This window comes from Sinohyriopsis cumingii, chromosome 3 (genome assembly GCF_028554795.1).
Source record: "Sinohyriopsis cumingii isolate HCF-2022 chromosome 3, ASM2855479v2, whole genome shotgun sequence".
Taxonomy (NCBI): Eukaryota; Metazoa; Mollusca; class Bivalvia; order Unionida; family Unionidae; genus Sinohyriopsis; species Sinohyriopsis cumingii.
The window spans coordinates 50,017,120-50,040,983 of NC_142963.1; the positions used below are offsets into that span (position 1 = coordinate 50,017,120).

At 35.8% G+C, this 23,864-nt stretch overlaps 1 protein-coding gene across 1 annotated transcript in view; it reads left to right on the forward strand.

Moving 5' to 3' along the window:
- Window positions 1–23,864, forward strand: part of LOC149802829 (proto-oncogene tyrosine-protein kinase receptor Ret-like) — a 110,288-nt gene that overhangs the window by 70,893 nt on the left and 15,531 nt on the right. The window contains exons 6-13 of the mRNA XM_089952281.1: window positions 13,746–13,855; window positions 15,415–15,525; window positions 18,252–18,474; window positions 18,950–19,174; window positions 19,901–20,125; window positions 20,468–20,739; window positions 21,704–21,857; window positions 23,296–23,403. Of these exons, the coding sequence (XP_089808407.1) occupies window positions 13,746–13,855; window positions 15,415–15,525; window positions 18,252–18,474; window positions 18,950–19,174; window positions 19,901–20,125; window positions 20,468–20,739; window positions 21,704–21,857; window positions 23,296–23,403 (1,428 nt within the window). The remainder of the gene's footprint in view (window positions 1–13,745; window positions 13,856–15,414; window positions 15,526–18,251; window positions 18,475–18,949; window positions 19,175–19,900; window positions 20,126–20,467; window positions 20,740–21,703; window positions 21,858–23,295; window positions 23,404–23,864) is intronic.

Sequence of the window (23,864 nt, forward strand, 5' to 3'; positions counted from 1 at the left end):
CAAACACGGCCTCGTGTGATCTGATATCAATTATTCATGCCGAACCCTTGGAGCTTCCATATAGCAATCGTCTAATCACGACATATTTTCCTCGTAGACCAGGTTGGGCATATCATAGACCTGTGCAGGGAGACCTTAGCGATACTTATGTGCATTAGAGATCGATCTGATATTCCATGTACACAGTGAGAACTGTACATGGACGTGTAATACCCATGCATACTGTAAACTCGAGAAAACCCCTTTATGCGACATGTTACAAAAGTGGCCTTGGCGATGATGTCATGGGATTGTTCACAGGAGCGCCAAAGGTGCATGTTAATTCACATTTATGTTCAACTGTAAAGGCGAAACCAACAATGCACTTTGGTGTGGCGACATCGCCGCTACTGGAAACGTTAAGTTATCCAAACTTACGCTTTGGATGCCCTCATTGAGTCCATTAGTGTCCAAAGGCGAAAAGTGAACTGTATTTGCTGAGTCTCGTAGAACATCTGCGATTTAATTTCTTACCATGACCGCAGTCGCGAACCAAAGCCGCTTCAAATAGAATTCTTATAGCAAATTTGTACTCAACACGGTATCAGAGCACCAAGTCACGTAATTGTTACATTTAAGATAATAGATAATTTAAACAAATAAGAGACAAATCCAGTGATATTTGCAAATCTAGGTCTCGCCGAGGTTAATGGGTCGCCAAGAACCCACCAAAAACATTTTCCTTAACTGTGTCAACAATGAAGTCGCGCGTGTGTATCATTGGCTGTTGAAATACTGGGACCGAGACCGCAACGTTCAATAGGCTTGCAGATTTTCCATCGGAGCGGAATAATTCTTTGGTTGCATCCTCGGCGTAGATGACCATGGTAACGAATCTTCTCTTTCGCTCTATGACTAATTTAGCTTTACTCGAGAAACAAAATCAATTAAGGACTTCCGATGCGTATTTATGCTTGACGAACTTGAGTCGATGATCCCACACGAGTGTGAAAACGGTATCGTCAACTTGGATTCGTCAAAAGGGTATGGTACTCACCGGGTTGCAAAAGCGGTGACACATCAAAATCATTTGTATTGTGACTCAATTTGCACCGCCACCAAAATTGTGGATTATTTACATGTTTGAGTCGCCAACAACTTTTTTAAATTAAAATCTAACGATATAAACTCGGATGAACGGCTTAATGTGCGGAGATCTCACTGTTAAAATACTGTACGCACTTGAGTATGCAGCGACAACACGCGCGCTTATCTACGCTATATCGTCATTTAGAAACTACGTTTAAAGTGTGTGAAATGCTTACATACGCGTAAGCGCAACGTCCTGACGAAACGGCGCCGATGGGGATCTAACCAACTACTTTTCTGATGTAGACGAGTTGAAGAACTAAGTCGTCGTTGACGTCGACCCGGACGAGCTTGTTATTTTTCAAAATAAAGACGGAAAACTGAAAATATCAAACGTAGACATCAACAACATTGTTTAAAAACCCCGAGACCGCTCCGGTAGCCTAATGGTTATAGTGTCTGCCTCAGATACTGGAAGTCGCGTGTTCTAACATCCACCGAGTCATAGGTAAGACTTATAAAAATGGTAATAACAGCTACCTCGTTATACGCTCAGCATTAAGAGGTTAGTGTTAAGACTTGTAGGCTTGGTGTCAGGATAATGTAACTGGGTGAGACATCGTGCTCCATGTCTGTGGCGTGATATCCCGGTGCTAGACATCACTATAAACTGCCACACTGCAGACACCGTAGCCATGCGAATGAAAGTTTTTTTTTATAAAGCTACGTTAAAATCCAAATCACACTCACACATACACGCGAGACGTCACCACGCATAACATGGCGGTGATCAGTGAAGTAGGAGGGAGCAGTGAAATCTATCAAAAAGATTGCAATGCAAACACAGTACCAAAAGTAAAATATATCGAAGATAAAATGGATATATAATCATGACCGAAAATCAAATTTAATGGATGGGAAAACGATAAACAATCCTAAAGTTGCGATGAAACAGTAAGTGGATACAGCAAAAACAATACGTCGGCAGTGCTGATGCCGAAACAAGGCAATATATCAATGAGCATACATAATCAAAAATTATAAAGGCCGGCGATGAAATGAGAGGAGACCTTATCATGAACGGAAACAGAATCCAATGGTGCAAGGGTCCATTGACGATACTGATGCTGCAACGGAACAATACGTGAACGTAACGACAGCCGATCATCAGCTCAACCCTTACCACCTCGCGTAGTATCTTCTTGGGGCGTAGGTAAAGAAATGTTAACTAAATATGGTAAGGGAAAAGAGGCAGCATAACAAATGGTCAGACTGTTTTTACTGCTGACGTGAATTCCTTTGTTAAATCCAAATCTCATACATTAAATGTGTATGAGTCAAGATCGTATTTCTTCATTTTAACCGAGTCGTGATGCATCTGACCAAAGTCTGCATGTCGAATAATTATTCTCCACGGTGACATTATAAATAAAAGAACTGTGCCAAGCCCTCAAAGTTACTGACGCAAAACATGATCGAAGCAAAACACATGCGGCATGAATCACCAAGAGAACCACCATACTCGCAAAATACAAACGTGTATTTGTTGTCGTAGAATCGATTTGTGGGATCGCCGATGCGACTACAGTTGGCCTTGTTGTGACTGCAATCGTGGCTGCGACTACTATTAAAAAGCACGCTAATCGGATTACTGTCGTAGGTATATCGTTATTAACCGGTGTAGCTGGCTGATATTTCAAAATAATTTAATTACGACTACATAAACGAATACATGACTTTTCGGAAATTTTCGAGGATGCCCAAAGCAATATCAGTACAGTTACTGAGCTGTAATCGGTACCTATCGAAAAGTAGACCGAAATCAACAACGTCCGACGACTCTTGCGAACAAATACGAAAGAGAGGCGCTACCATGGATTCAAAACTGAAAAATGAAATTGATTTGCACGGGACAGAACTCGAGCAAGCAGCGGAGAACACGCGGAGCAGTACAGAGGTGCTCGTGGGTCACGCCACGTCCGGTGTTTATACGCACCGTGAATGCACTCGCGTTTGCCGTAAGGTCAAAATCATGGTGATGTTAGAACGTTATAACCTGGATAAGTTACTGTTGACTCAAAGTCCCACTTATCAACTACTATACATAATACATTTTCGTAACTGAAGGTATGATGCCATTACTATTTTGTATAAGAATATAATTTGAGTCTGAAACAAGTGATGAGAAAAATGTCGTTTACTTGTGGACGAATGTAATATTTTAGACGATATTAGCGAGTGGGATCCAAATTCATTGTCGAGTCGGGCGTAGAAAATGGTATTGATAGAGAAACCAAGTCTCTTTAATGCGTGAGTTTTCTCTGTTAATACGCTAGGATTCATCCTCCGTGTACTGGGGCCCCGAGTGGCCGAGTGGTCTAAAGCGTTCTCCGTTACGGATCACTGCCATCTCACCTCTGTCTGCGTAGGACGAGTCTCGGATTCAGCCAATGTGGGTATGTGAGAAAGCTTGCCAGTAGCTTCTCGTGGGTCGGTGGTTCTTTCCGGGGTTTTCCCGGGTTCTTCCTCCACCATTAATACTGGCCGCCATGTATAGCCTATCGTGTGCTGAAAAATGGCGTTAAACCCTACAACAACAACAATAAATCCTCCGTGTATCATGTAAACGGTATAACCCGACAAATTATGTTCAGACTGCTTTTATTATATGGACAAGGCTTTTTATTTCTGCTTTATGTAAGATAAGCTCTTTTGTTTTATAACGTTAATATATTTTCCTCAACGCGTATTTTTTTTCCGGCATCCCGATTTCTTCATTTTTACTGTTGCGTCATCTATCAGAATATAATGCACCCACTAATTTTCAGCTGCTCACGTCATCGTGGACCTGTCCATTTCAATTTTCTCATTTTAATACGTCATGTTTACATGTTTGTTGGACAAAGCTGTGATAATTTTATTCATAGTTTAATGCTGTTTTTTTTCTGAGTTGATCGTGGTATATACTGACAGTTGCCGAATCACACAGCAAAAATAACGCCCGAAGGGCGATATGTAAGCTGCCTGAGTCGGCAACTCACACTATACTAAGACGAACTGAGAAAAAACGTGAAACTATTCTATTTGCAATTATTTATAATTTTAAAAAAAATATTTTATTTAAAAAAAATAGATCTTACCTATTAGTTTTAAAGCCTGTTTAAGCGTATGAATTCTTGTTGAATCAAATCTTGGAGACACTTCTTTTTTTACAAACTTCAATTATTTCACCACCTTTGAGATACGAAACTGTCCCTTGGTTGTTAATGATATCCCACTTTTGAAGCTGTATCAATTATCAAATGACGATCTTTATTCGATCATTTGCGTCATTGTACCCGAGGTGGAAAATAAAATTGTTCTAGATGCAATCCCGCTATTATGCACAATTCACAAGTACAAAGGCTTATTTTTTTTTATAGATGATTTTCAGTGATTATTTTGAAGCACATCAGAGACCTTAGATTGTTTAAATGCGAGATATAATTAAATACTATAATAAGGTGGTAAGTTGCATTTGACTGTATGCCGCTATTTATGCGCCTATATACACAAATGTCGTATCATTATGGTAATTATACAAATGGACAGAGAAAAGATTAAGGCTTCATGTAATGCCTTCATCAGTATAAAATCAAGGATTGTTGAAAACTAACCGTTTTTTTATTGTTTATTTATCAACACTGAAGTATTTCGGTGCAAATTTTACGATTGAATCAAATTAGCCTTTGGTATTTGCTTTCAATCACGCATTGAGGTGTTGAAGGAAATTGCCATTAGACACATTGATATCATAGTGCAATTAATTTAATAGAAAATATTATATTGCCTTGGATCGAATACGACGTATAAACAAATGTCATCATCACGATTTGATTTGGTTCATTTTCATAGCAACGGTGATTTTAACGGGGTGAAGACTACGGGAATGGCGGGGAGCACCGCTTAAGGACACACAATATATGCATATGGATGAATTTGCTTGATCCCAACTAGACAAAAATGGGAATAGATATGTTGCTGTAATGTATTTCAAACAAACTCTTTAATATGTAATAATACAAATTTCGTTACATTTCTGTGAGTGTCGTCCAAATTGATCTATTAGCAGGTAACCTGTTTATCGAGGTGTCTGTATCCGTTGTAAAACAATAAAGTAAGGTTACTAAATTTTGTATTCCTAAAAACAGTTAGTTTATCAACATGGTCACGTAAAAGTGGTTAAAATACAACATATAGTCAAAGCCGAGTAATAGTGGGATCAGCATGACGAACTAGGCTGAAAATATATTGTCATTTTTTGTATATTTTTACTCTTGTAATTTGGATTTAAACTAGCCTTTGTTGCAGAAATATGTTGTGAGTGGAAGTCACACTTGGTCTGGACATTATACTAAAGAAGTATCAATTCAGGCGGAGTAAAGTTTCGTTGTTCTAGAAAACACTCGTAAAATATAGACCCTGAACTTCGTCCTCAGAGAGTTTTAGTAATATCCCCAAGTACTTTTATCATATATGCACGCGAGATGACAGCTGGTTAATACAATACTGCATGAACTCTTGACGGCTTATAATTAGGAATTGTGCTAATTCATATAGTAACCATGCAGTGCATGCGACTACAGGTCGACGAACTGTTTCAAACAATGCAGTAACGTCAAACTATGATACTAAATCAATTTTATCAGTTGAAATTTCGCCAATAGTAGTTGCTGTCAGAAAGTATTTTGCTTGACGCATGCATAACAAATTTTCCAAGCAACTAATAAATATATTTTGCGTTGAAGCTTCTATCATCAATCGATTAACTGAACAGGGCTCTCGGCTCTCAACATAAACCTTCCATGGCCATGTTTCGTCAGTCTTCAATAATGCCTTTGGCAGGTATAAAATTGATTGGCATTATTTTTACATTTATTTTCTGCTAATGTTTTTCCCATTTACTCACACAATCAATCCTCATCCTGACTGCAAGATCCATGTCAGGACGTACAGGAAGTTGTTGATTTCCAGGGCGAGACGATGATGAAAATCGTTAAAAAAGTTAGTCACTTCTTTCACAGAGGATCTCAGGTCATCGTTCCTTTCAAATGAAGAGCTGAATATTGTCTTTATTGTGCATGGCTTGCTAAACAAAAGATCAAATATTTTAATGAATATCGTAAATTTCGTTGTAAAGAATCACAATGAAGGGGTTATCATCGGACGAGACCAACACATTTAATTCAATTAAACCGCAAAATAGTGTAGTAGGATCATTTTAGTACACTCGGATGCTTGGGTCATTGCATATTTGATTTGTATGCCATCATGTCATCCTTACGTCAAGAATCATTCTTGCGCTTGAGTAATATGGAAAAAGATATTATACAGCATAATTAATCTTAATAATTCGGTAGTCATTCGATAACTTAACTTACGCGTTGGGTATACTATTGTAGGAAAGGTTAATCCAAAGCTCTTTAATAAATAGAGTATATTTTCATTTCATATTTTAATATCGGATATATTTCATTGTTTGGTTATCCAAAACTTTAGAATTTAACGAGTGGTGAAGCCACGAATGAAATTATATCGTTTTTCTTGGCACAAGATGAAATATATTCGGTATTAACGTAGTGAAAGAAAATTTTCTTTTATTGTATATCAAATTTTTTTATTATTGTATATCAAACCTGCTCCAGAATTGATGTTTACAAGATTAAACTCACTCTTGAGCAGTACACCCTCTCCCTAACCCCGTTTCGTAAGCTCACCTCTTTCATAGGATCATTCTATAAATATACGTAATTTAAGGAAGCGGTAGAATTAGGTTGACCTAATATGTCGCAGTAAATTTCATTTTTGCCAATTTGTAAGCTGTTTGTCCATTTCTGAAAACACTGCAATTCCGATTCAGCAATGCATCACAGCAGATTTGTTGTTGTTTTCAAGGAAGCAACTTAACAGAGACGCGAAGAGCGTCTGATCACATTTCTTTATCAAATACTAATTTCCAAGTCTGAAATGTCAGGCAGTTTCTGTTTATTAATTCTAGCTCACAAAGTACTCGATTTTGTTGTTACAGGTACATATTTTGTAGACAAACACAGAGTAAATCGTCCCATGGCATGATAGGAAATCATATATTTTCACATGTGAAAATGCAGTGATAGAATTTATACTTGTGAACATAGAAGGATATATTTTTCACATGTGAAAATTTAGAAATGAAAAACAAAAGAAAATTATTTCGCCAATAGGGCTGTGTATTGCACACTTAAGTATATAATAAAAAAGTGTAAGGAAAACTTTATAATTGGTAACATATACTGGAAACTTGCCTTGAAAAGTTCAGTAATTATAATAATCAATGATAGTACGGAGAGGCACCGGGTGGCCTAGTGGTCTAAAACGCTCACTGCCATATCACCTCTGTCCGCGTGGTTTCGAGTCTCGGGCTCGGCCGATATGGGTATGTGAGAAAACTTACCAGCATTTAACCGTTGGTTTTCCCGGCTTCTTCCTTCGCCAGTTATATTGGCCGCCAAGTATAGCCTTTAGAGTGCTGAAAAATGGCATTAAACCCAACAACGACAATGATCGTAACATGAATCGACTTCTAGTTAAGCCTTGAGAATGGGATAACTTGACGTTGGTCGACTTTATTGTTGTCACAGTGCTGATACATATAACTGACCTATCAAACTTTCATGACTGAGAATTGCTTTGGATGTAATATATTTCCAACGTTTCTGATGATGTTTAGAAATATTTGCAGCACAGACAACTTTTCGCTGGCTTATTTCTCAAAATATTTGAAAACTTAGATTTCACTGGAAATATAATTTATAACGACCGGCCGTTTAATTAAAACCTTAGTCGTCTGCTATGAAAGTTTTGTTAATTTCATGTCTGTTCATAATTAGTTAGCTGTGTATATTGTTCCCATATTGACATTTTTAAGTGCAATTTGCGGTAATATCATAAGGTGCATTTCAGCCGATTAAATTCTTTGCGTCAGTTTGAACATGTTAATTCATTAACAACCTCAGTATTGCATTAACATCGATAGCTTAACGACAATTATAGGTCCGATTTTGGATCACACTAGTTAGCAAATATCCTTGGCAGGAAATAGCAGTTGAAATGAAACCTCTGATATGTCAATCATCTTATCGGGTATCAATGCGGACATAAGACATTATTGATCTTTCCCTCCAGTATTACCTGGAACTGATAGAGCACATACAAAACACAGCAATCATTCTATTATAAATCGAATTTGCTTTTAGACTGAAGATATAAGTTCAACTGCATTAAGGCGTGTAAGGTAGACGATAGCTCAAATAATTTGCATATAGATATTGTTCATATTCTGATTAGTTCAAGGGAAAGACGAGGGAGTCTGCAATCCATAAAATGTAACCTGACGCTGGTTAAATTTTTTTAACGCAAATTGTGGACATCAACACAAACTGTATCCACCTACCACAAATTGTAACATAACACACAATGAAACTTGTTACTGTCTGCGTCATATTACATTTGGCGGCTAAATCATTTAATACATTTTTTATTTTGTCAAAGGGATATAGAAATAAATCAGTGTAATTTGTGGAGAACGTGTATTTGTACTTGTCAAAACCAACTAATCACATAGCTGTGTCATGTCATAGTCATGTGTGAAGCACATGAATTTGTTTTTGTCAAAGTCATCTAAATACATAGCCGCGTCAACTGTGGAGCACATGCATTATTTGGAATGTGCCATATGTTAAAATCGGACCTGATGTTGTAAGATGGGTCTCATTTTTATTTGTTTGTAGAAACCTTGCATTGTGATTTTTCACAGTACACTTTGTTCATTTCAAGCTAAAAACATCCACTGGTGTGTTAAAAGCTTTTATTAGTGACCTGAAGCATGATCAAGCTTATGCGCTCCCCAGTCATGTCCATATTCCTGTATGCATGTGAGACATGGACCCTGACAGCAGAACCAACGAGAAGAATCCATGTCTTAGAGATTAAATGTTATTAAATGATCCGGAACATCTCCTGCTTAGACCACGTCTCTAATGAGGAGGTGAGCATTATAATCCAAGGTGTAATATGACCATATGAAGATCTGCTCGCCATTGTAAAGAAATGCAAACTAAAAGGGCATGGTCGCTTCTCACGCTTATATAGTCTGTCAAAGGCAGTCACACAGGGCACAATAAGAAAGAAGAAAGAAAAAAAAAAGAGAAAACGAGGCAGACAGGAGAAGAGATGGGAACATAACATCAAAGACTGAATAGGCATGGATATTGCCAAGTCCCAAAAAGCGGTGGAAAACAGTGCAAAACGGAGAGATTGTCGCAAAGTCATCAGTATTATCCTTACGACCAGCCATGTTAGGGAGAAAAGAAAACGAAAGTATGAACTCACACAAAGTCATCACAGCCCATCTCACCCAAAATCATCATAGCCTACTTCGCCCAAAGTCATCACCATCTACCTCACCCAAATCACAATTGCCGACCTCACCCAGTGTCATCATAGCCTACCTTTCACAGTCTCATAGCCTACCTCACCCAGAGTCATCAAAGCCTACCTCACCCAGTCTCATAGCCAACCTCACCCAGAGTCATCATAGCCTACCTCACCCAGAGTTATCGTAGCCTACCTCACACAGTCATCATAGCCTACCTCATCCAGTCTCATAGCCTATCTCACCCATGTAAGCATAGCCTATCTCATTCCTAGTTATCATAGCCCACCTCATCCGAAATCATAGCATATCTCACCCAACGTCTCATAAACTACCTCATCCAGAGTCATCATAGCCTTCCTCACCCAGAGTCTCGTAGCCTAGCTCACCCAGAGGCGTCATAGCCGACCTCCCCCAGAATCATCATAGCCTACCGCACCCAAAGTCTCATAGTCTAAATTACACAGTCATCATAGCCTTCCTCACCCAAAATCATCATAACCTAATAAGGTTGGTCTTTTGGTAGTTTTGAGCCTTAATGTTTACAATTCTAGTTCGAACATGAGCTGAAAAATAAATATGAAAAACATCTTGTTGCACAGGTTTGAGAAATGTGTGAACGCATGATGTAACCAGTTACATATCGCATCAGATTATATTTTCGGCACTACAAGGTCACCACCACTCCCAATTAAATGATTTTCCATCGATATAACGGAGTTTTCTCCAAATTGAGAAGCTTTTTACATTTTTCTTAGTTCTTGCATCCGGATTGCAAAATTCCTTTGCAGGTGTATATGCATTGACATAAGCTTTTAAACACGAATCGAATTCCGTTGATAACCGAGCTTAAGCGTATAAAAGCTCAAGACATTTTGTAATGCACTGCGTGAATATATTGATAAAATATCAGCGTTTTCCAGAAGAATACCCGAATAGTTTCATAATTTGTCCCGATAAACTTACCACCACATTTTTTGTTTGTTGGGGGAGGGGGGACGAACCAGTTTAGTAAATGAATTAACAAATTTCATGTAACTGATTGTAGCATAGTCACTCAACAAGTCAGTCAGACGATGATAATTGTATCAAAGTTCTCTCTCCATTACCAGTGTACTTGTAACAATGCAATTAATAATGGCTTGATATGAAAAACTTGATTTAATATTTTCAAAGCCGTAATGGCTATATTAACTTTGTGACATTAAGATTCGCCTTCATTTTCCTTCAACGGTGCGAATGAACTTCAAAGGTCAAAGATATTTTCCACTTATTTGTGTCCTCTCTCCTATTCAAACAGTATAACTGATTCGTCGTCTTCTTTTCGCTTGTTAGACTAAATCAAAGAAAACAAGTGGCAAAAGTTTGAGAAGATGTCACGAAATAGATTCAGCAATATTATATTTCAGTTGCAAGAGTCCTATAATCTTTAGCTTGTTTCAGCTATTTCAAACACTCCATCCAGTGTTATTATAGTTTGTGATCTAAATATTTATGAAATGTAACTTATTTGCGATTTATCAACAAGGGAATAGTGTGGAAATACTTAATCAGACACTGAAAGTTTGAGTGTAAAAAACTTCGCTCAAATAATAAAAACGTTGATACATATATTTTTTAAGAGTTTAAAAGAAATTTCCAAACATATTTCATAACCTATATTAAAACGTCAAAATAGTTATCAATCTTCTCAAATCAATGTATTCATTTGTATAATACAGGTCATGATGCAGTCACGTGCTGAACCTGTCAAAATAATTCCATTATCTCCACACAACCAATAGTAAGAATCCAGACTGTACAAGTCTGGTGGGCTACAGCTTTCAGAGAAATAGTCGAGAGCATTAGTGGTTTTTAAAAGTATGAAACAGAATTAAAGATATATTTGTGAAGTTCAAACCACAAGCCCCCCCCCCCCCGGTATGTTGCTGACCACGATTTGATTTAGACATTATTAGATAAATATTAGTTCAACAGAAGTCCATTTGCTATTTCCATTCACCGCAATGCATACCCACATCTTCTGAATAATTTCCTGTTCATACATAGATGCATCAATTTATGTCATATGCTATCGTTAATCCGTCAACGTTATTGATGTGTTGGAAGGAGATGGAAACTCTCTAAGGCCTTTTTTTTCCAGCATGGTAAAGAAACCATAGCATGCGCAGCAAGTTTTAGCTCAGTTGAATAATGCGAAGATTTTTAATGGCTGTCAATCTCATGATTAATTTTTTTCAACGAGCACGTTTTTTATGCGTTTTAAGTGGATGATCAAAACGTGTATTCATTTATCGATCAGGTTTTGTCGTTTTCATGGTCTGTTTTATGCTGTTGAAACAAAAATGCTTATCACAGGTATTGGTAGATTTTGCATCACGTTTTTGCCTTTTTTAAATCTGTCATTACTTTTGATTTGTTTTCTCGGCATAATGTAAACGTTTTACCAAAGAAAACGCATTGCAAATTTTGTGGAGAGATGTTGTGCATACTAAGCATACAAATATAGCATGTACCATATAAAAGTGTTAATCGGAATCCTACTTTTCGCAAACGACAATGACCACACAAAAGAAGCAATCAAGTCTATTCGTTAATCGTTGGCTTTCAAAAACAATAGTGATATTAAACGGATTGCATGGTCATGTTCAAAGATTCTTCTGCCAATCATTTGTGGTAATATTTATGCAAGATTGGTCAATACAATCCTTTTTCTGAACCGATTATATTTATTTGCTACTTTTTGATTATCATAACGGAAATCCTTTATGGCTTCGCCCAAATAGGAGGATAGCCCTTTAAGAACGTTTGTTGCGACTCCCAAACATACAAATATTCAAACTTTTGTGCTGTGTGAAACAAAGTAGCATTGTCGAATATTCTAAAAGTATAGGATGACCATATTTTTCAGTCAGGCACACTCTCATTACTTCTACAAATTTTGCACTAGTCTCTTATTCACGTGTCACTCTTGCAGATACTCTACTCTAAGTATTATTAAGTTCGATTAATGTGATAACGTTAAGCGATTGTGCTGGTGATCTAAATTCCTCATATATCTTTACAAAATGTATGGCGTAATATTTCAGTTGGAGAACCAAATAATAATTGTGTATTTTTTAAAACCATTTTCAAAACTTTCCCGATGTTTAGATCATCCTAAAGGAAAAAAAGCTTTGAAGTTCTGATGTACAAGACATCTGGTCAATGATCTGCTAGACAAGACTTATTTTGCACGTGCGATTTATTTTCGGTTGGTAGCCCATAATCATTGCATTTAGTTTGGTTTGGTTTGGTTAGGTTCTTTACGGCACAGCAACACAAGTAGGTTATTTAGTATCGAGGTAATTATACATAAGTGTCATGTCCTAGGACACATCACGGCAGCTGGTACCAAGATAGGATTCGAACCCGCACCCTTTCGATTGTGAGTCCTGTATGCTAACCACTGAACCAGTACAGCTCCTCATTGCTCGTAGAATATTGGTATTGGAAACAAATATCTGCACGCTTGTAAATCCAATTTCAATACTTTTAAAATATATAACCTCTAAAGACAGATATTTTGCAATTGACTATTTAGATCATGTCAATATTATCCGCAGCGACCCTAGAACCATAAAGCAAACCAAACACTAATTAATGTGTTAATCCAAATGTCAGTGAACATTTTGTAAGTCCACTGAATACTTTAAAACATATATCTCTCGAATTATATCTGAACACAACTGTAAATGATTCTGCAGACTGGTTTTAAACTAGAAATGAATAATTTGATTACCAAATCTGCTTTAAATACATCCCCACTTGACCCACGTTGCAAAAGCATGTTCTAGAGAACTGATCATTCTAATGGAAAATTACTAAGCCTAGTATTATTGGAAACAAGACTGACCTTGAACTCTTGCTTTGTATAAATCGTGTTAACCACTTACATTTTTGACAAAAGCCAGGTATGTGAAAACTCCATCCACAACCCCAAACACGAAAAAGTGAAGAATACTATATAAATTAAATATCCATAACATACAAAACCGCAAGATATCAAGATTATAGTGTGCTGAGGCAATTAGAGTTTGTGTCCTGACCAGGGACACACCGCAGCAGCGAGGATTGGAACTCACACCCATTTTGTCGCTAATCTGGCTTACTAACCAAATAGACAATAAATCACCTCTGCTCTGAACAATAAGAATATTAATTGTATATTTTGTGTTTTTTGTAGCAATAACCACTGAGGGTCTCGAGATACTGCCAGAGCCAGCCTACAGCTGCACAGCTGCACTTATAGACGAATCCTACGTAGGTTTATTGGATGAGCTTTACAACAAATCGGTACGTGAGTTGTCTCAAGATTTTTTTTGTTGATAAAGATGATGTTTAAGAGTGGGAGAAAGATTGTTAGGTATTTTATTTATTTTAATGGGTAAGAAGGAGGCAGTTAAGAGAAGACGCAAAATATATTCATAGCAATTGTTACCAATCCATGTCTTATATTAAGTAAAAGAAAGAAGCAAAGCCAAAGTGTTTAGTAAAATCAACGAATTTTTTTAATCCCTAGAATACTAAGTGGAAGTTGAAAAACACTTACAGTATTGTAATTAAATCTTAAATAATCCTAAATATTATGTCATAAGTCCAGTGGTATAGAATATTTCGAATGAATTCCAATGATCCACGAGTCCTGAATGTCCTGGTGTACTACAAATATATAATCACATAATGTCTTTTACTTTTCAAAACTCCCAAAGTAGAATTTAGTACAAAAAGTCAATGAGCACTTGGTAATTCCAATTAAAAATATAAATAAATAATTCTTCTAGAATTATATCTGAACACAACTGTAAACTCTGATCAAAGATTCCCAAAGACTTATTTAAAACAGGGCTGGATAATTGGTAATTTCTTTAAAAAAACCTACTGTCACTTGAGCTATTAGCCAAGAGAATGTTCTCAAAAACTGATTATTGCTAATGTGTAATGTTACTAATTGGTAAACACTGTCAGGTTATCTACTCAAATGAATTCAAACACATTGATTACTTCTTAGAATCAAGACAAATAGCAGGTAGGCACTGACCTCAGTCATGTAAAACGTCAGGTACATAAATTAAATATACATTACGCAATATAATTGCTTTCTTTATGTAGTGCGAATTTGCACATTGGGGAAAGAAAGATTTTCACTTATAAAAGCACAGACCAGTGGACCTCTCAGTGGTTGTATTAAATGTTGCAATATCAGCAGTTGTTTCGAAAAACAAAGCAAATGTTCTTCTAAAAAGGTAAATCAATGAGCTCTGGGGCCCAGACGATAACGAGTTTTAAAAAATCTTTATTCGCGTTATTGACATGGTGATCAATTAATCAAAACAAACGATAGTTCTGGTCAGAACAGATGACATTAGTCCCACGGAATTATTTCCATCATGTATATCAATCTTACGTACCACTTCCTTGTCTCTTTACACGTGACCAATGACAGAGTTACCAGTCTTTCCCTGTCGTAAGCGAATTATATATTTCATTAAATAGCAACATTATTACATAACAAGTATTTTGGAAACGAGGAGTGGGGATGTTAACAAGAAGGTCCCTTAAAGAGGACACATATTGAGAGAATACATTGTATATGATGTTTAATAACTCGGAACACATTAATGGATCTAGTTCCGGATTGAAGGCTAAATTATATCTATGAACAACAAAAAGTCTGTAACACATTGCGAAGATCGTATACCCTTGTCTACCGGCGAGTTCTCAATTGGACGAGGAAGAGGTTTCTTGCCCTGCTCCATTTATATATGGTTATCACTCCACGTTATTGTAAGATCTTGATCTTATTTCCAGATTTCAAATGACATGATTTTTAAATTATTTTTTTATCGTTTCAGGCTGTGATGAAGATCAATTTTCACAACAGCGCAGTGGTGAAATTATCACCATCATATCAAACGGAACATAAGTTTGTCCAGTTTTACAGAAATGCAACTCGATTTGCTCGGGTAGGCTATATTTCATCTTAGATACGAATGCAAAAGTTTATTCATTCACGCAGTTTTCTTCTCCACAGGACGTTAGATGCTTAAGAATAAAATATAAATAATTTAAGGTGATTTTCAGAAGATTTCACGTCAGAGAGTGTGATAGATCATTAAGGAAAATAAGGGCGCTAAGTATTTGTTAAATAATTCAAGTGCATTTTATTGTCAGTTAACAAATGTTTTGGAAAAAAGTCAAGTGAAAATACTAAATATTTGTAATATAGTATGGGCAGGAAACGCTAGAGATACCTTCATTATGAATGTAAACGTTTCCTTGATTAAAACTACAGACAAATTCCTTACATAAAATATTGCGAGCACAAAACAGGTTGCTTGTCATTTAGAAAACAATATGACATAAGTGCTCTGTGCGTCAAAAAGCGATTTGCGTGAGATAAGACAATGGAATATGATTAAAAAAATAGAAGACAATATGACATAAGTGCTTTGTGCGTCAAAACGCGATTAGCATGAGATGAGACATTGGAATATGATAAAATAATAGAATACAATATGACATAAATGCTTTGTGCGCCAAAAAGCGATTTGCGTGAGATAAGACAATAAAATATGATATAATAATAGAAGACTTTATTATATGCTCATTTATTTTCTCCGTTAACTTTACATTGTCAGAATCGTTCAGTATTTTACGATAATTCACGCCTTCATATTGCATTTATGTGCATAAAGGAACAACTTCTATTGTAAACAAACAATGGACGCAGACGCAGGCACTTTTGATTTGTAAACAAATCATGTGTACTCGCGTAGTAGGCGCTTTACGTTTTGGTTGGTTAAATTTGTTTCAGAATAAAGTAAAGCAGATGTTTCCTGGACTGCCACATACCAGCTAATTTGGCACATTCCGCGTTAACTATTTGATACAATGTTTCTGATATAGGCTATCTATACAGTAGACGCCAGAAATGGTCCTTACAAATAACATACAAGTGACAAGGCAGAACCTGTCTTCGTTAGCTGGTAATAAGAATGGCAAAAAAATATACTTACAGTTTTACATCCTGAATGTCCTCAAAATGTACTTTCTTAGTTCTGCAAATCCGAATTACATGAGCCATGTCATACGTTCTCAATCTTGATTACACGTTTTAAAATTGTACTGTAATTTTGAATATAAGTGCAATTACATCCTCTTTACTGCACTGAAAATGAAATCAGCATTAAATTTCATAGCGTATTTTTGATAATTGGAAACTCATCATATTTTCGCCACATCATGATTTTAACATTCAATAACAGAAAAAGAAAACATATTTGCAGATGTCAACACGCTTCTCCCTCGCTTTCTTCAATCCGATGTATTTCATGTGCACTTGTCACATATAAATCCAGTCCATAATCACGAAATTTTGTTGAATCGAAGAAGAAAAAAAAACAAAAAAAAAACCACACACCAAAACTATTCATTTCAGATGAAATGGAAAATTTGTTGAAATGCGCATTCATTCACAATTTGACTCCAAATTTAAATTTTAACTAGAAACGCCATTTTCTTTTGAAAGTTATGTCAAGCGCGCGACTAAGTTCAAATTTATCTGGGTGGAGTTATTTGCAGAATAATAATGTTGTTGTTGTGTAATGGTGAATGTGCATTTGTGTATTTAGTTTGGAATACGGCATACATTCAGTTACTTTGTTTCTTGTAGTGTATTTTATAATTAAGCCTTAGGTAGAATAAGAACATGAGCATATAATAAAAAGGTTACTGCGTGTATATGGGAAAATATGAACTTGTTTTGTCAGCTGGATATACTGCACTCCCTAGGTCGTGCAATATTTACGTCCGGAAAAACTCGTAACCAATAAATATTACATAAGTGCTCTGTGCGTTAAAGAGCGATTTGCGTGACATAAGACAATGGAATATGATAAAATAATTGAAGACTATATGACATAAGTGTTCTGTTCGTCAAAAAGCGATTTGCGTGAGATAAGACAATGGAGTATGATATAAAAAAATGCATAGCAGCCTATTTGTCCAAAGCGAATAGCGACTGAAAAGAAAACTTGTAATGCATCTGTCCTTTGATTATCTTTAGTACAGCTGTAGTGTTCCTATACAAATAATTCCATTCATTTGGGAGCTGTCTTAAAGACTAGAGATACTAATGATACGGAAGAATAGAATACAGTCTAGAAATTGCTGAGTATAAACGGAATATTTATGATTTGACTGGCAATGATAGGTTGATAATGAAAGTTAGTTTTTATTAAAAAGAACATTTTGAGAGCATATCATATTTTTAATTGAATAACTAGAGACAATATTTTTATAGATGGAATTACAATCTTTTTCTATACTTGGGACTGGAAATTTCTTCGCTAAAATCAACATCTTTGATGCGGAATTGAAAACACGTTTTTTAAAGACGTGTAGATCCAAAAATGCCGCGGCTCATGGTTTTCTCTACACAGAAGCTAGCATGAAAGGATGTGTTTATACTTATAAATATATCTATGATCATGAGCATTCAAAAATAAGTTATTGGACTTTTCATATTGTGATGGTTCCGAAGGTTTACTATCGAAGCTGAAATATTACCGCGAGTCCTTAAGTAAATGTTAAGCCTAAGCTTGGAAAACAACACCCAACATCCATACCAAAATACATAAATGCTGATTTACTGTTTGTCAGATTACTTACGTTTGCACATTTTTGCCAGCTAATTGAACTGGGTAAAAACCGGAAGAAAAAGAGACATTACAGTTTGGTCAACCCTATATTTAGAGTAACTCCCAGTTATGGTATCGTGTATGTGTACGATGATAGGGCTGTCCAGCAAGCTCCAGCCTCTATGATTGTGCAAGTGTTGGCCTCCCCTTCGCTTCTCATCAACATCACAGTTCAGATGCAGGGGGAACCTAGGAAGGACATCAAAGGATGTGGTATTTACCATTTTGTCTCTTTCAATAGTTTGTATCGATGTTGTTTGATTTATATAATAGATTTATTTGAAATAATCTAACATTGGACAGTTCCGGCAATTTAATGCAAGAAGTCGTTATCATTGACACGACTCTTCGCAATACGTGCTTATTTGTTCACTTTAAATTAGGGTCATTATTTGGAAAGGTTTAAATATGTGAACAGAACCGCTCTAGAACTGTGGCGTTTCCGTTGAAGAAGAGGATGAACAACGAGTGCAAATTGGGAAAGAAGTAGTTTAAGTGAGTGAAAAATAAAATACAAGTGTCCAGTACAAATAGTTTTGTGTACCAGGCATTGGAATCATTGAACTAGACTTATGTTTTTATGAAATCTTGAAGAAATACGGTATGGTATCACAACTAAAAATATCGAAGTACAAACGGATTTATATAGACCTATGCTTTTCATGCCTATATTTTGTATCATTTCCAGAGTCAGGTTGTTCGAGGATTAAGTCCCTGGATCTATGTGAATCAAGTTGTGGTTTCGGTATCACCACTGGTAATTGCGTATTTAGAAAGGTGGAGAACAATCAAAAGTACCTGGTTAGTTTGAAAACGTACGAGACTTGCTCATACAACACGTCTACCTGCCCCGATCACAGATGTGATGAACTTGAAGAAATGAATCCCCTTCTGTGTCCACAAGATTGTACCAGTATGTAGTACTAATTTAAGCTGAAACTTTAAGCTGAAACTTTAATGTACCTCTGTTGCACATCCAAAAAATGCAAAATATAATATTTATTTGTCTTCAATAAGGTTACATTTATTTAACCTGAGGTAGAGGTATTAACTATAATTAGACTTGTGTCGTTCACCTTGTACTTGATCGCAAATGTCTGAACGTCTACTATGAAAATTATGTACTTAAAAATGATGCTGTCAGAAAGAATTATTTCTGCATCTTTTGAAGTAGAATGTCTTTATTCAGGTTATACTGTCTCTAATCCAGTTTAATTGGATCGCCCAAAAATGTATACTGAGTTAATATGGTGCGAGAGGACTACTTTTGTTGCTGGCAACCTGCTAAAGAAAAGTAAAAGTATGGTTGTGAATGTTGATGAATTCTTCAGGAATAGTTCGATACCATATAATATCCTTATTAGCGTGTTCGTTCGAATGTTTTATTCCATAATACATTAACTCTGATTCTTTCTATTAGCGTCAGTATAAAGACAAGTTTATAGCCTCATGAAGGTACGTTTTCCATACCAGAAAGTGTGCACGTTGTGCTTTTGGTATTTGTAGCAGTTGTGAATGTTCAGTATGCAACATTTAAGGAAAAGGAAAAATGACTGAAAATAGACATTCTGTTTTATGGTTGCCCGATTATCATAAAAAGAATCATATATTTTTTTTATTTGTTTGAACAATATTTCAGCTAAGAATATTATTGGCGCTGGATTTTTGGATGAATCCTCCAGAGGAATAAAGTCATGCATGAGCCCTGCCTGGTGTGACCGCTCCGCACAATGTTACTGCACTTATCCGATCGTACCTACGCAAGTACCCACATCCCTAGAAAGCTTTCAACTACCGATGCACACCTTGGAAATCACTACAGTTATTGAGGCAAACAATACTTCCATGGAGAGGCAGGTTACCGGTGAGAAGATCATGATTAAGTCACGTGGTCTATGAATGTTTGACATTGTGCATTTTCACCAGGTTTTGTGTGCAACTCTGCAAATTTGATTGTTTGTACTAAGTCATCTTGTATTTTGTTCCCTCATGCATATTGTTGCAAATTGCCGAGTCATAGGTCAGTGTGTAGTATTACTGTCTGCAAGTGGTGTCCGATCCTAAAAACTATTTACGAATAACAAAACAATCAAAAATCATTTTTACCGGGTTCATTAGAAATATATAAATTAACTATTGTTTGAATATTTATATGGAAATCAGTATCAATGTATTATTGTAAAAGCTATTTATTGATTTATTTCAGCCATATCCAGTGACAGTGATAATGAAATATGTGATCATTACTGTAGGACAGTTATTGGAGCTTCGATTGGGTCGCTCGCATGTTTCATTCTTATACTAATTATAATGTGGACCATCAAGCGGAAAAGAAAGGGGAGGAAGTCGAATCTAAAACATGTTGGAAGTCTTCTATCCATATCGGCTGTTCCCTCAGATTATATTGTGGATAGAGAACGCCAGTCATCTTATCCGTCTCCCATTTGGACCCCTAAACAGCCATTTATCTCATCTACGGTAATTTCATTTGCATTATCGTTTTTGGTTGACGTCTAATAACTTGCTTAATCTTTACGTTCCCCTCCATTATTCGTAATTCATTAAAGGTTTTCTTGTTTGCAAGTGAATATTTTCCTTACCTTACTGATACAACCAGTGAGTCTATGATTTTATCCGTCCACAAACATATCTATTCAGAGTTTTACCCTCACTTAGATAACACTGTGTTGCCCGATGGGTTCAAAAGGTCACATGCAAAGTATTGTCAATAACAGCTGATAAAAATAACATCTGATGTCAATTTCAGTGCCTGTCATATTATCATATTCCTGTCGCTACCTCTTCTTAAAAATGAACACTCTATGAAATGCAACGTTTATCCCTGAATACGAAATTTGATTAGAAACATATAGTTTATTATGAGCCATTCTTCCACACTGTATGGACTGGATGAGACAATCCTACATTTGGGGCTTAAATTGGTGCCATGTACTCGGCACGCCTCTTATCAGCCATAAAACTTATCTTTTCGGGTAGAATTTTGCTATCCTACGTCAATCATGCAAGTAATTTTTGCACATCTGTATGACTTGCAATAATAACATGACCTTATTTAGCATTTTTTAATTGACGTAGGGTCAGTCCCTAACATTCTTCCTCTTAGAAGGCGATTGTATGGAACAAGTAATTAGAATGATTATCTACTTTAATAGAGTGAACATTTCCAAACAGTTTAAATAAATAAAAGTAAATTGCACAAAATAACCGCGCTTGTATTGATCTAAAGAATGTCATGTTAAAAATACGTACACCGAATATTATGATAGACTCTCTTTGGTTTTGGAGTTGATTGCATAGGTTGTACATTTGTGATCAGTTTTGTGGATTTTTTTTATCGTTTCTTGTTAATTTGTAAAGAAAATTTATAGACAATCAGCATGACAATAGAATATACAATACATAGGATACGGTCTATTTTCAGAGACAAGAAGACATGGAATGGGAATTTCCCCGTGAAAATCTGTACTTGGAAGAAGCATTGGGCGAAGGGGAGTTTGGAGTGGTAATGAAAGCAAAAGCTAAAGGTTTAGGTGGGCAGGATGGATACATGCAAGTTGCAATCAAAATGTTAAAACGTAAGTAAACTTGAGACAAAGAAGCAGTTAATGATATAAATACTTCAAAGTGCAGCGCCCTTTTTGTTTTCACACTTCTTTGCTACAGTTCACTTAATCGTCTTTGCAATTCTGCTTTATAATCGTAAAGTTCAACCTAACGGTAGATTAAATAAGAAATCGAAATAAACTCCGAAAAGACATTAATGATTAAAATCCCATTACTGATAATTTATTTTAAAAAATTGATTAATTTTGGCAGGTTTGATTGATTAAATCTATAAATGCAGCATCAATCAGCCTGTTTGGGCATGAACTTTATTTTATGATTTACGGACATAGCAAAATGGACTGTCCATCAGACCATTTTGCTATGTCCGTGTATCATAAAATAAAGTTCATGCCGAAAATTCACTTGTGTTAAAAAACGCAATTATAGAATCCTCAGGTTCAGAATGAGTCGTTGCGAATGATATAAAAATTATAATCACAAGTGTTGAACAAGTTGTGCATTTCTCAGATATTCTGAAGCAGACATGATATTTCCTGATGCATACTAAAATGCATCATTAATCCCAATTGTCATACTAAATTCGTTTAATCTAAGATAATATTGTCCAATCGGCATGGTACATTCATTTGCTCTAAGATACTTTTGTCTAATCGTCCTAGTACATTAATTTGATTGAAGATCCTATTGTCCAATCGTCCTAATACATTCATTTGCTCTAAGATACTTTTATCTAATCGTCCTAATACATTCATTCAGAGATCCTATTGTCCAATCGTCCTAATACATTCATTTGATCTAAGATACTTTTGTCTAATCGTCCTAATACATTAATTTGATCTAATATACTTTTGTCTAATCGTCATAATACATTTGATCGGAGATCTTATTGTCCAATCGTCATAATACATTCATTTGATCTAAGATACTTTAGTCCAATCGTCATAATACATTCATTTGATCTAAGATACTTTAGTCCAATCGTCATAAAACATTCATTTGATCTAAGATACTTTTGTCCAATCGTCATAATACATTCATTTCATCTTAGATAATATTTGTCTAATCGTCATAATATGTTCATTTGATCGGAGATAATATTGTCCAATCGTCCTAATACATTCACTGAATCTGATATAATATTGTACAATCGTCATAATACATTCATTGGATCTGAAATATTATTCTCCAGTCATCACACTTCATTCTTTTGATCTAAGATACTTTTGTCCAATCGTATTAATATATTCATTTGATCGGAGATCCTATTGTCCAATCGTCATAATACATTCATTGAATCTGATATACTATTGTCCAATCGTCATAATACATTCATTGGATCTGACATACTATTTACTATTGTCTTGAGAGTGGACGGAATATTTTAATATTGTGCTTTAAGGAGTATGTTATCCATTGAAGGTTATATTTTTAATGTTATTTTTGTAGATTGCTCCACCCCGTCTGAAGAGCAGGATTTATGGTCCGAATTCAACCTTCTTAAAGACGTTACTCACCCAAATGTCATTAGGCTTCTTGGTGCGTGCACAAAAGATGGTGAGTCGTCATTAGTTTTATCTCTAACATATTCACCTTTCAAATTCTTGTGTTACGTGTTTAGGCTTTTTCAAACAGTAACAAAAATAAAGTGGAGACAACAAGCTGTGTAAAATTTAACAAATAATTTATTTCTCTAGAAAAACATGGTAAACATGAGAAAAAGAACTTACGGTCCTAATGAAACTGATTTCGAATTCCGACGAAATCTAAAATGGAAGGTGACGACGTATGATGTGGTTAACTTCGTACAGATGTGTCAACAGTTCTTTGTTGAATGACAGAAAATAATATTCCAATGTTTGAATTTGTGAAAATTTCGATAACTATCCTTGTCCAAGAATTAATTAAGAGCACACGCATTTCCAGGGAAATTAATCTCTTGGAATCCATATAATTTGAAGAAAACAAAATAATTAGCCCAAAAACTTGTCTCAACATAAAACACTTTAACTTCTCAA